Source organism: Gymnodraco acuticeps, unplaced genomic scaffold (genome assembly GCF_902827175.1).
Source record: "Gymnodraco acuticeps unplaced genomic scaffold, fGymAcu1.1, whole genome shotgun sequence".
Taxonomy (NCBI): Eukaryota; Metazoa; Chordata; class Actinopteri; order Perciformes; family Bathydraconidae; genus Gymnodraco; species Gymnodraco acuticeps.
In genome coordinates, this window is record NW_022990107.1 from 47,616 (window position 1) to 60,488 (window position 12,873).

Below are 12,873 nucleotides of genomic sequence, written 5' to 3' on the forward strand. Positions count from 1 at the left end.
ACCTTTTCTTTGTAATCCCGAAATTATTAGCCTTAAATTATTTAACACCAGATTGTGTCGTCACCTCTGTTCCTCCAGCATGTATAATCAGATTTTCTGTTTTTCTTTATTTCGGACACGAGTATGGGGGTTCCGTAAGTATCATACTCTTCAATATCAAGACTGAATTGTTCTAAACAGCCCGCACACGGCCCGATTGTCTGTGCCTCGGGATGGTGACCTTTTACCACCGTTTCATCGCCCGGGCTGCCCAAATTATGCGGCCAATGTTCGAGGCATTGAAGGGTAAGGCCCCCCTCCAGGAGATCAGCTGGACGGCGGAGGCTGAGGTTGCTTTCAAGGAGGTCAAGACCACACTGGCTGTTGGCGCATCCTACACCCACGGCCCCCATTTCCATTACCACCGACGCATCGGACTACGCAGTCAATGCTAGGAGAGAGCTAGTGGGGTATGTGACGGAGAGTGAGAATACGACAGGGTTAGTGGATTGTTTTGGCGTGGTTAGGGCCAACAGTAACCTGTGATCTGTACAATAAACTCCCGGATAAAGGACAAACCAAGCCTGCCTGTGTTCCTGTAGTGAGACGCTACAGTACCATTAAAATAAAAAGTCGTAAATAAAGCAAGTGAAGTAGGCTACATTTAATGAAGCCGTGGAGGGAGTTTATAAACCTGGTTAAAGAGTAACCGCCCTTACGGGACGCTCATGAGTAGAGCGAACAAGATGACACTTCACCTGCCTCCTATTGGTTGAGGGATTTTTAAATGGTTTTTGCACAGAAAAAATCCAAACGCAGAGCAGAAATCTGGGAGCAGACATTTGACGAGCGCAGTCAGCGCACAGAAGCAGCCTGACAGCCCCTACACACGGCGGCGTGCGTTGCCGCTTCAACGCTTCTGCCCATTCTATTTGAATGGGGTGACGTCACGCCTCGCCAAACTGCATTGTGGGAGCAACGCGTAGCTTTTCTCGCGGTGCTCGCTGCAAAAATAGAGAAATGTTCTACTTTTGACGCTTCGATGGAAGCGTCAGCCAATCGAATCATATGCCAGTACAAGCTCTAGCCAATCAAACCGCTGCTTGTGTGTCTGGGGCGGGAGATTCAGGTGATTGGTTATTGGTCTAGCTTCAGACATGCTCACTGCAAGCGACAACGCACGCCGCCGTGTGTAGGGGCCTTGAGTGCGAGGAGAAGGTTTTAAACTGGAAAACAGGAAATCTGTGCAAGCAGCAATATATCTGATTGCTTTTTATTACTCCATTGAAGTGCAAAGTACATTTCACAGTGTCTTGGACATGTTGTTACGGCCCCAACCTCTACTCTGCGGTAGTGGCTCGTGCTGAGACCAGGAACATGAAAGAATACACGCAATAACCGGTACTTGGTAACAAGCATTTATTGAAACGGGAAACAAAAAGAGGTCTGGAGGACTGGCCAAAAGGAACAAACAGAAGGAGGGAACCCGAGCCAGCCACACCACGGGCCGTAGGGTGGGGAACCTCCGGCCTCCGTATACGGCCCGCGAGAGAATTTGGTACGGCCCTCGAGGTAATTTATAAACACACGCAAAAAAGAAAAAAAATGTAAGAAGTCTAAACCGCAAAAAAATTAAACAAGCGAGTTCCTGTTTTTCCTGGCCAAGGTCAGGGTCCTTGAACACAACACGAGCCTAACGTGTCATCACGTGGTATATGTCTCGACTGCAGTTCTGACGGAGAGCACCAGAACGCCACTCCAGCACTTCAGAAATTGCAGTACCCATAAGGAGCCGTACACATGCCGCAGTTTCTGCGTGTCTGTGTCTTTAGTTGAAAGCCCAGTGGCGATCTGATCATCTGTCATTCTGATCATACAGTCAATAACTTTGTTGTTATTAGCATCTGGTTAGCTAGCTATGCTAACGAATTTAAGACGCTTTTTCTACAACCAGTGAGGTAAAGGCACATCTTTATATGATCATTATAGTTATAAAAAAATAAGAGAATAAAGTAATGGTTTACTGTATAAAATACTATATGACAGTAAAAAAAAGTTGTTATTAATAAAGAAGAATACTGTTTGAAGGGAGTGATTTGTAAAATATCCATAAAGAAAAGTATATCTGCTTCCAGTTCTGTTTCATATGGATGTTGAGAGATGTACCCATAGAGCTCCTAATTTTGCTCTCAAAGTGCACCAGATTGATGCTTTTAACTTTAAAATAATTTTAAAAAATCATCCCGGGGGAGCATGCCCCCCGGACCCCCTAGAAAAGGTTAGGTCCCCCCCCCCCCCCCCACTTAAATCATGTTCACATGGATAGGAAACTAAATACATTTGCACACATCTTGTGTCCATATCTTTCTGTTTTGGTGGTCACGCCACACCGTGCACGTGCATGCATGCGCGAGTCATGGTGAGATATCTGGATTAAGAGGTTGCTTTTTCTTTGCACAGAATGAAATGAATGGGCTGTGATTTTAGTTTTTTTAAGCAGAGGTCAATAATTTGTACGGCCCTCTGAGGATATTGTAAAAATTGAAATGGCCCTTGAGAGGAAAAAGGTTCCCCACCCCTGGTTTAGACAGTAGCTGCCGGGTCCCGCATGAGCTCAGCCCCCTCCTTTTTTATTTTTAAAGCTTTATACCGCAAATCAGCACTTTTGAAACAGGAAGTAAATAGAGGGATATGAGGCATGGCTAGAATGGGTGATCTGTTTGGTATTTTGAGCAAAACACTTCACAGACATGTTTTTTATATTTTTATATCTGAGACCTATGCTATTGCCTAAAAATAGCAAGAAAGGTGACCTTTAAATATGTGTACTGATTAAATAAATGAGATGTAATGTTATTGCGCTTTAGAGGTACTGGAAAATGGACTTTGTTACCTTTAGACAAAGCCAGGATACAGTATATGTCTAGTCTAGTCTGGTAGTTAAGTGCTAACTAACCAGCTGTAGATAGCTTACCGTATTTAATTTAGATACAAAAAGGGCTTCTGTATTCTCATCTAACTCGACAAGAAAGACATTAAGTGAATTATTGAATTATGCTTTAAGGTTGCATAAAATAAGCATCCATCTCTCTTTATAGTTAACTCTTCCTCTGAGTTAGGTCTTATTGATCACGTGTCTTTACCATAGTGTCACTTTAGACAATATTCCACTTTCTCATGAAGTCCTTTGAATCATTTTTAACACACACTCATCACTGCAGCTGAAACGCTTGACAACAGCCTCCAGTTTTAGCTGATGCGGTGGTCCCACATCGTGAACATCACCCTGATGATGTGACCTGCTTCACGTAAATAAAAAGCCTCCACCACACAGACTGTCAAATGCTAATGATGAGTGGGAAATGACAAAACTGTTACCACATTGCTTCTAAATGAAGACCGAACACACCAATTCTCATGTCTTGCTTACGTCCATTCTGCTGACTCGTGCATTTCCACTGTCAGACCACATCCTTCAACTGCAACACATAAATACCAATGTTCAAGATAATGTTGAAGAGCATTCAGCGTCACATCAGAGAGAGATAAGAAAAATGTTGTGCCCAATGGATTTCATTGTTTTGATCTCTTGTGCGGTCCTCCTCATTGTCCAATCATGTGAGTAATTTGTATTTCATTTACTTTGTGATATCTACCTCACTCATGTAAGCATGCAGAATGCAGCTGAGGCAGAGTGTTACAATTTATTTGGTTTACCATTTATTGATTCATTTCTATACTTTTTTCAAAATTATTGAACTGTTATTATTGAATTATTGTTCTGTTTAAGGTCATGGTTCTGAGATTATTGGTGGGAAAGAAGTGGCTCCCCACTCGCTGCCTTTCATGGCTCTGATGCGGCCTACGTACTGTGGAGGGATCCTGATCCATCCAAAATGGGTCCTGACTGCTGCCCACTGCAAAAAGTAAGGGCATGATACAAACATTCCTATGCACTAAAACTAATGTATAAACTATACTGGTGATAAATGTTTTATATAATATTAGGATTATTTTCATCTCAATGAAGAAATGATTTTGCACTTTGGTAAAAAAGTAAAGTTAACCTGAAATACTATTCATGGTATTGGATACAAATCAGATTTATAAAAGCGAAATTCTGCCTGTATGAATTTAACGCTACTGAAGATAAAAAACATTTTGAAGAGACGATTTTTACATCTTCTCACTGGCCATACAAAGCGTGACCACATCACCCCAATTCTGGCCTCCTCTGGCTTCCAATTCGGGTCCGAATTGATTTTAAACTCCTTTTATTTGTTTTCAAAGCCCTAAATGGGCTGGCTCCGACTTATTTTAGCAGAGCTCCTCCAGCGCTACACCCCAGCCAGAGCTAAGGTCTGCTGACCAGCTGCTGCTGATAGTGCCTGCAGGCTCAAAACCAGCTCAAAACCCGAGGGCTCCGAGCCTTCGCAGCGGCTGGCCATAGGCTCTGGAACACTCTGCCCCTCCATGTGAGGTCGGCCCAGACCCTAGGCGCAGGGGTGTCAAACTCAATTTCATCGCGGGCCACATTAGCATTATGGTTGCCCTCAAAGGGCCGGTTGTAACTTCAACACTATATAAATATACATATATAAATATATAAAATAATGTTTTATATAACTATTGCCTCTGCATTGGAGTATTATTGGTTTTGGCAATAACTACGTCTGAAAGCACATGGTTGTGCATCGATGTATTGTGCACATAGACACAGAAATACTGTATGTGGGCTGTAACATTTCACTCTCTTACTGTTACATAAATCCCATGAATTTAGGAAATGTAGTTAGCCTCATCATATCTTATCATAAAGAGATACAATGTTTGTGTAATATATTTTCTGTGAATAATAAAGTATTTTGTTTTGGTATATCAAGCATTATTTAGGTAGGCTATTATTTCATTTGAATTCAGCAATAATATTGTAATAGTCTGAAAGCCAAGACTTTCCCCTGTCCCAGATCCTGCTGTGTTACTACCACCTGTCACTCACTATTTCAGTAAGCAGTGAGTGGGGGGGGGGGCGTGTTGAGGAGGAACAGAGTGAGAGGGGACAGGGATCGCGGAAGTTTTCCTCCTTCCTTTACAAACTTTACACAAGTATTTATAAGTATTTATCGTCTGAATATAGCAAAAAGACGTTCATACTCTGCAAGCCAAGACCTCATATATTTTAATCAACCAGAAACCGGAAATAACCGTAACGCGGTTTCTAAAACATAATAAATCCATGTCTGTCTCTGAGCCGCAGCGACACCGACTGATTCTTAAAGAGCGGATCATTCTGTCTGTTTGTTCTGGGACTGGAATTGCTTGTCTCGGTTGCTGAAGCAGACTTTGCTCCGTGTTTGGTGTCTCTGTGCCGTTGTAAATTATGTTCCTTCAGCTCTGTGTCACTCACAGTCACACACTGGTCACTCACCACCTCACTAGAGTGCCGCTGCTGATAGGAAGTCGCTTCAGTGCGCACGGCACAAAACGAAATGCATTTTGGGACATGTAGTTTATGGGCAACGTGCTTAAATGGCATATATAACCAGGGCTGCACATAACTGGTGCGCAGGTGCGCATGCGCACCTCCGCCAAAAAAAGAGCACCGGGTCATTTGAAACAAAGCGCATTTGCGTACCAACATTGAGAGAGGGAGAGGGAGCGAGAGAAGGGAGAAGAGAAAATAGAAAATAGAGGAGAGAGGAGAGATGAGAGAGAGAGAGAAGAGAGAGAGAGAGAAAGATATTTGCGAGTTGCATACATGTATGAACCATGATATGAACTCAGGGTCGGCCCGTAGCGCTGGCTAGATGTTCGCCTAGGGCGCCAGATCTGTGGAGGCGCTGCGCTGGCAGTTCTGGGAGGGAAACAAACATTTTGACCGTTGGGGCTCAATTTTCGGCCTTGATGTAACAATATTCATAATTAAGTAAATGTAACACCCTTTTCACCCCGGTTACACGTTTCATTTGCCCTGTACGATGGGCGCTGTAAGTGATGAAAATGGGGGATGTTGGCTTATCTGGCGCCCGCAGCTCACAGCCAAAATGCGAGTGAGCGAGGGAGGGTGCACCGGTACCAGGCCAGCGCTGTTGTTATTAGAATCTGGTGCCGTGCTAGCTGCTCTAACGGATATAAGAAGAAGATGTTTCTACAATAATGTGGAGGGATAGTATGGAGTCAGATTTGGGTCAATATTCTAGCACGTAAAACAAGCTACTCACGAGCGGAAAATGTGCTTTTACACGCGCATAAAATGACCCTCGCGCGCAGATTAAACCCCCGCGAGCGGCTCTGCGCTCGCTCGCGAGAGAGACAGCCCTCTTGCTCGCTCGCGGGAGTATCAGCCTCGCGGAGTCTGTCTACGCGCGCGTGAAAAGTTTCTGGCACTTTGGGGCGGAGCCACTGGACTTTGATTGACAGCTGCCAGGAATCCCGGAGTTGCCAGGTTTGATAAATGCCTGAACTACCAAGAGCCGAGGAGTGACGGCAGCAAAATCAGTTGGACGAGATTGAATGGTAAAGTTGTCCATAAAAAACTATTATATTCGTAAAGTGTACATCTAATATATATATATATATATATATAAATTAATTTTATATAAAACAATATATTTTTGAGTGGGCTGTATCTGTCGAAAATTGCATATATATATATATATATATATATATATATATATATATATATATATATATATATATAAATATAATTGGTTATACAAATTTGCTTGATACAAAAGGACATTCTTTATAACCAATTGCTTTATTATCACGCATTTGTAATATTTGTATGCTAGAACTGTTGTATTCTTTTTGAAAAATAAATAGCTCACTTGTCATTCATTTGTATCCTTAATTATCCATCCAACACTGAAAAGGTGGTCCTTGTGAAGAATCTCATCACTATATTCCCTCAGCTGAAAGTCATTTACAACAATAGTTTGCTGAAGATTAAGTTTGTTTTAACCAAGGTATAAGGTTTTTTTAGGTGTGATTTTATGAATTATCTAGTCTGTCAACATTTGATGAATTAGAAAAATATTAATATTTTTAAATGTTAACAATTATTTTCTTAATGACATATTGTGCTAATGAAATCCTTGTAAATAAATGTCCAATGAATGTATTCTTGCATTCGATTTTTTTAATAAAAACCATATCCACCACCTGGTACTTCCAGTAATCGTCATTGACACACAATGTGCAGATATAACACAATCAAATGTTAATTCTGGTTAAAGAAATATAACACAAAATGTGCAGAAATAACAAATGTGTTCATCTTGGTTACACATTTATGACACACAATGTGTAAAATGTGCACATTGTGTGTTTGGGGCATGTAACACATTTTGTGTGTAAAAATTATTTACACATAAATAAACACAACACGTGTTGTCCCTGAGCACACTCTGTAGTTGAAATTCAACACATGTTGTGTCATTTTTGACACATCCCTTCTAAGAGTGTACAGCAGACAGTAGCTAGCAATTTTTGACAGATACAGCCCACTCAAAAATATATTGTTTTATATCAAATTAATTTATATATATATATATATATATATGCAATTTTCGACAGATACAGCCCACTCAAAAATATATTGTTTTATATAAAATTAATTTATATATATATATATATATATATATATATATATTAGCTGTACACTTTACGAATATAATAGTTTTTTATGGACAACTTTACCATTCAATCTCGTCCAACTGATTTTGCTGCCGTCACTCCTCGGCTCTTGGTAGTTCAGGCATTTATCAAACCTGGCAACTCCGGGTTTCCTGGCAGCTGTCAATCAAAGTCCAGTGGCTCCGCCCCAAAGTGCCAGAAACTTTTCACGCGTGCGTAGACAGACTCCGCGAGGCTGATACTCCCGCGAGCGAGCAAGAGGGCTGTCTCTCTCGCTCGCGAGCGCAGAGCCGCTCGCGGGCGCAGAGCCGCTCGCGGGGGTTTAATCTGCGCGCGAGGGTCATTTTATGCGCGTGTAAAAGCACATTTTCCGCTCGTGAGTAGCTTGTTTTACGTGCTAGAATATTGACCCAAATCTGACTCCATAGAGAGTCCTCTCCAGCCAGACTGATAACTACAGCTCAGTGAGGTAAAGTCTAAGTTCAAACGGGTTGGTCGCAATTTATGTAAACACATATTTCCAAGGCACTCCTTTATAATTATTGGGATGAACAGGTTTGAAATCATTCCAATGTATACTATAGGACAGTAACCAAAAATATCCTTTAAAACTGGAGAGATACAAAAAAACGCATAAATAAATGTTAAGGTAAAATAAGATATGAATGAACAACACAAATAAAATAAGTTACATTCATTTGTTATTGGCTATGGTAGGTTATTGGTTATGTTCACATACTTATTTGATTGCATCCACTTGTCTAAGATGATCACAACAGAGACTTTCGACCCAAAACCCAGCTGTTGACTTGTGGATGCAAGCAGCAAATCGCAGACTCAACCAGAGAGAAAGAAGTAGGCCTACATCATCAGCTACCATGTCTGACAGAGAGGAAGACAGTGAGGAGAACAGTCAGGAGGGTAGTGATGACAGCTTGTAGGATTACTGGTCGTGCTAATGTTGTCTTGTGTTCACCTCTGCATGTGTGTTCTGTGTTCACCTCTGCATGTGTGTTCAGTGTTCACCTCTGCATGTGTGTTCTGTGTTCACCTCTGCATGTGTGTTCAGTGTTCACCTCTGCATGTGTGTTCAGTGCCGTGTGTCTGGCAAATAAAGTCAAGACCCCTCAAAAGTTACGGTTTATTTCATTTTAAGGATGAGCACCAAGCAACATCTCCAGGTGCTCCTTTGAGAACCAGGGCAAAAAAGTTATGTGCACCCCTGTTTCTAACCGTATAATAAACCGTGTATATTCTTTGCGAGCTCTCCCGAGTTTGACACCCCTGCCCCTAGGGGTTTTTAAATCTACACTTACAACTCACTTAATCTCTCTGGCCTTCTAGTCAGAGCGGAGCACGACTCCTGACATTTCCCTGTGTGTGATTTTTTTATTTTTGCTGTTGTATTTGTTGTAAAGTGTTTTTATTGTATGTACAGCACTTTGGCTCGACCCAAAACAATTTTTTAAATGTGCTGTATAAATAAAACTTGATTTGATTTAATGTTTATTGTAAAATCTGTTTTCTTCTCCCTCAGCATTAAGAAAGTGATTCTGGGAGTGCACTCCATTAAAGGAAAGGAAAAAGATTCCAGGCAGGTCCGCGAGGTGAAGAGTTTTCCTCATCCCAGCTATGATGCAACAAAGAGGATCAATGACCTCATGCTGCTCAAGGTAAGTTGTAAACACAAGTAAGCAAGTTGAAGCAAAGGTGCAACAATCTGCAATCTATGAAACAGTTGAAGATGATTCAGGCACATATTTGTTAATATACGCTTTTTGGTTTGGTAACGCAGGAGAGAATGTTATCTGTTTATGTTCTTTAAATGTCCCAAATCAAGTCAAAGTGAATGGAGTTAAATTAACTGGCATCCACTATGATTGTAATGATGATTGATAATTATAACTTGAAGGAAGTACATTTAGTGAAAGTTTCATCAATTTCAAGTGTTAATAAGCTGCTATAAGTACAATCTATGCATGACACCAACATAGGGAAATGGTACAAAACATCAATGAAGACAAAGAGCATTCATTTCACAACAAACCTTACATTTCTCAAAGACAACATACAGCTGGTCAGCATCAAATTTCTCTTTTTTAATAATATCAGCTTGACAAACCGGTGATGCGAACCAAGACGGTGAAGTGTCTCCCGTTGGGGGACACCAACAAATATCCAGCAGCTGGCACCAGCTGTCTGGTGGCTGGATGGGGAAAAACAAACAACACCGCCACGACTCCTTCAGATGTCCTGAGGTCTGTCCATGTGACTGTGATCGATAGAAAGAAGTGCAACTCTCCTAAGAATTACAACGGGAAGCCTGTTATCACCAGCGGCCAGATATGTGCTGGTTCAGTCGTGGAAGAGGTGGCTGATACCTGTGGGGTGAGTGCATTTGGATTCTTTTGCAAAGGAAATAAACTGTCTGTCACCCCTTAACTCATGCGTATGTATGTGTCTTAATATGCAATATTGTATATTTATTATCTCTCCAGGGGGATTCAGGAGGCCCACTGTTGTGCAATGGAGCCCTGGTTGGTGTCACTTCTTTTGGAAAGGTTGATAAGCGTGGCATAACACAATACCCGGGTGTGTACTCTTTTCTCTCAAAAAAACAAATCATCTGGATCAAGAAGACAATGAAAAAGTCTGAAATATAGCCAGCCCAGTTCATTAACGTCTGTTTATGTGCTAATATTATGCTACATTCACTTTATCCTGCTTACTGTAGAAGGAAGAAATGTACATGATATGTTTTTTTGAATGATTTTTCTAAATCTATATATAAAAGCGCTATATTTTCTTAAGGTGAAAAAAGCAAACTTCCAAAGCAATCCGCCAACCGGACAGAGGCACCACTCTCTGCATCAGAAGCTTAAATATACTATAACTCAAGTCGTATGGATATATGTTATAATTAGTTTGATGCTCAGGTATGCCCCTTTTTTTCCTCGTCATTATAACGGCATGAAAACCCAAAACCAATGACATTTTATTCTGAGACATCCATATCTCTTTGTTTCTTATTTTTACTTTTGTATTACTGTTAGAATAGGTTCCCATTACAGAAGCTTCTGTCGTTTCACACATTGATGGCATCAAAGATTTGTGTTTCAGTTCTCTGTTCTCAGGTCCTGTGAGCTCTGTGTCTAAATAAAACAAATGTTGATGTTTCAGTAAACATGACAGCGCATGTTGGTGTTGTTCTCTCTTGCTGCTCTTGAGGTTGTCTGTCATAACGCCGAAACGCTTCCTGCATGAGACAATTACAGTAATATCAATGCAGAGAACATGAAGTTCTTTACTATAAAGAACAAACAAGCTGCTGATGGTGCACTTACACACCACAAGAGACAAATTCACACGGTATATCTTAAGACCCCCACAGGAAACGTGCAAAAGAAAGGGCGCATGAGTCTTGCAACATGCCTTCATCCAAATGCAGTGACACATAATAAATATGTCCTCATCCAGCAAAAGGAAATCTTTGCTGTGGTAATCAAGGATTGATCATCAGCTTCTTTGTCTTTCTTATCTTAAACACTGATGTTCTCTTTTATTGCTGTGGGCTGAGAGCATGATGTGCTCCCCTAAATTATTGTGGGTTTATCGTTTCACACACAAATCAGCTTAGCTGCCGTTATGACCTACGAATGACTTTCAATGTTGCACTGATGCTCAGTTTTCATCACCAGGTGGTGCTCTCTACTGCATTTAGTGATGCAGTCATGCTAGTCTTTACAACTGTTCAGTGTAAATGGTTAAATCTAGTATCTAACTTACAACTGATACAAAACTGATACAAAAGGTTAATTGCAATACACATCTGTGGTTGCATTGAATACAACCACATTAACAATAAAAGTGTTTTTTTAGGTCATTTTAAAATGACTGAAAAGTAAGTCGTTTTGAACTAATTACAATTTTAGGCTGATGAAGACGCCATAGGAAAATTGTTACATTTCATCCTGAGGAAAACATAAGAATGTTTATTCCAAATGTCAGAGCAATCCATGAAACAGTTCAGAAAGTCAGAGGATCCTCATTTTTGATTCATCCCCTGGGCTCCATGAATGTCTGAAGCTAGTTTAATGGACATTGATCCAATAGTTGTGAGGATATTTCAGTTTCTAACAAATTGTCGGGCCGACTGACTTTGCCCTCCAAGGAGCCACATTGCAAGCATGACTGAATTCATTTCAGTGCAGGAAGTCAAAGAAACAACAGAAGAAAATAAAAAGTTCTCGCCTTGGCAACTGACCTTCTCTTGTAAAGCTGAAGGGGGGAAAATACGTTACTACACCCATGAATTTCCAGTTGGTCTTTATTTTAAGTGAATTATCACTGACCAACCATCTGCACGTTTGTTTCCATGGCCACCAACAAAAGCTCAGGGCCCACCTCACTGCCGACGAAAATATCAAAGCTCACCACGCCCTTATCAACTTATTGCTGATCACTCATTGCATACAGTAGTTAACATTGCAGGAAAGCAATATATTAGTACTAATATATTGCTTTCCTGCAATGTTAACTACTGTATGTTTAAGCACTTATTTTAACTGATATTATACATATGCAGGGCCGTTTCTAGCTTTTTGGAGGCCCTATGCAAGATGCTGTTTGGGGGCCCTAGTTTTGACAGTTTTTTTAACTACAATGGGGGGGATTCCGAAGCTTTTAAGACAGGGGTGGGGAATCTCCGGCCCCCGGGCCGTTTACGGCCCGCGAGACAATTTGATACGGCCCTCGAGGTAACACACGCAAAAATGAAAAAAAATTAAGAAATCTAGACCGCAAAATAATTAAACAAGCGAGTGCCTGTTTTTCCTGGCCAAGGTCAGGGTCCTTGAACACAACACGAGCCTAACGTGTCATCACGTGGTATATGTCTCGTCCGACAGGGGTTTAGAGCTGCCGGAGAGCAGAGCACCAGAACGCCGCTCCGGGCCGGGACTTCACAAATGTCAGTAGCCATAAGGAGCCGTACACATGTCACAGTTTTTGCATGGCTGTGTCTTTAGTTGAAAGCCCAGTGGCGATCTGTTCATCTGTCACACTGATCATACAGTCAATAGCTTTGTTGTTATTAGCATCTGGTTAGCTAGCTATGCTAACGAATATAAGAAGCTTTTTCTCCAACCAGTGACGTAAAGGCACATCTTTATATGATCATTATAGTTATAAAAAAATAAGAGAATAAAGTAAACGGGTATAAAATACTATATGACAGTAAAAAAAAGTTGTTATTAA

General features: G+C 41.0%; 1 protein-coding gene across 1 annotated transcript; it reads left to right on the forward strand.

Annotated features, from left to right (window-relative positions):
* The first annotated feature begins 3,497 nt into the window (after nucleotides 1-3,497).
* Nucleotides 3,498-10,738, forward strand: LOC117546284 (granzyme A-like). Its single transcript, XM_034216472.1, has 5 exons — nucleotides 3,498-3,597; nucleotides 3,770-3,905; nucleotides 9,155-9,290; nucleotides 9,730-10,005; nucleotides 10,116-10,738. The coding sequence occupies exons 1-5, from the start codon at nucleotides 3,534-3,536 to the stop codon at nucleotides 10,278-10,280; spliced, it is 777 nt and encodes a 258-aa protein (XP_034072363.1). The 5' UTR covers nucleotides 3,498-3,533; the 3' UTR covers nucleotides 10,281-10,738.
* Nucleotides 10,739-12,873: the final 2,135 nt, after the last annotated feature.

Bases quoted from the DNA above. Each gene is read 5' to 3' on its own strand.
- LOC117546284 (XM_034216472.1), top strand. From the start codon at position 3,534: ATGTTGTGCCCAATGGATTTCATTGTTTTGATCTCTTGTGCGGTCCTC. The intron at 9,291-9,729 runs GTAAGTTGTAAA...TAATAATATCAG, and splicing joins ATGACCTCATGCTGCTCAAG to CTTGACAAACCGGTGATGCG. The intron at 10,006-10,115 runs GTGAGTGCATTT...TTATCTCTCCAG, and splicing joins AGGTGGCTGATACCTGTGGG to GGGGATTCAGGAGGCCCACT.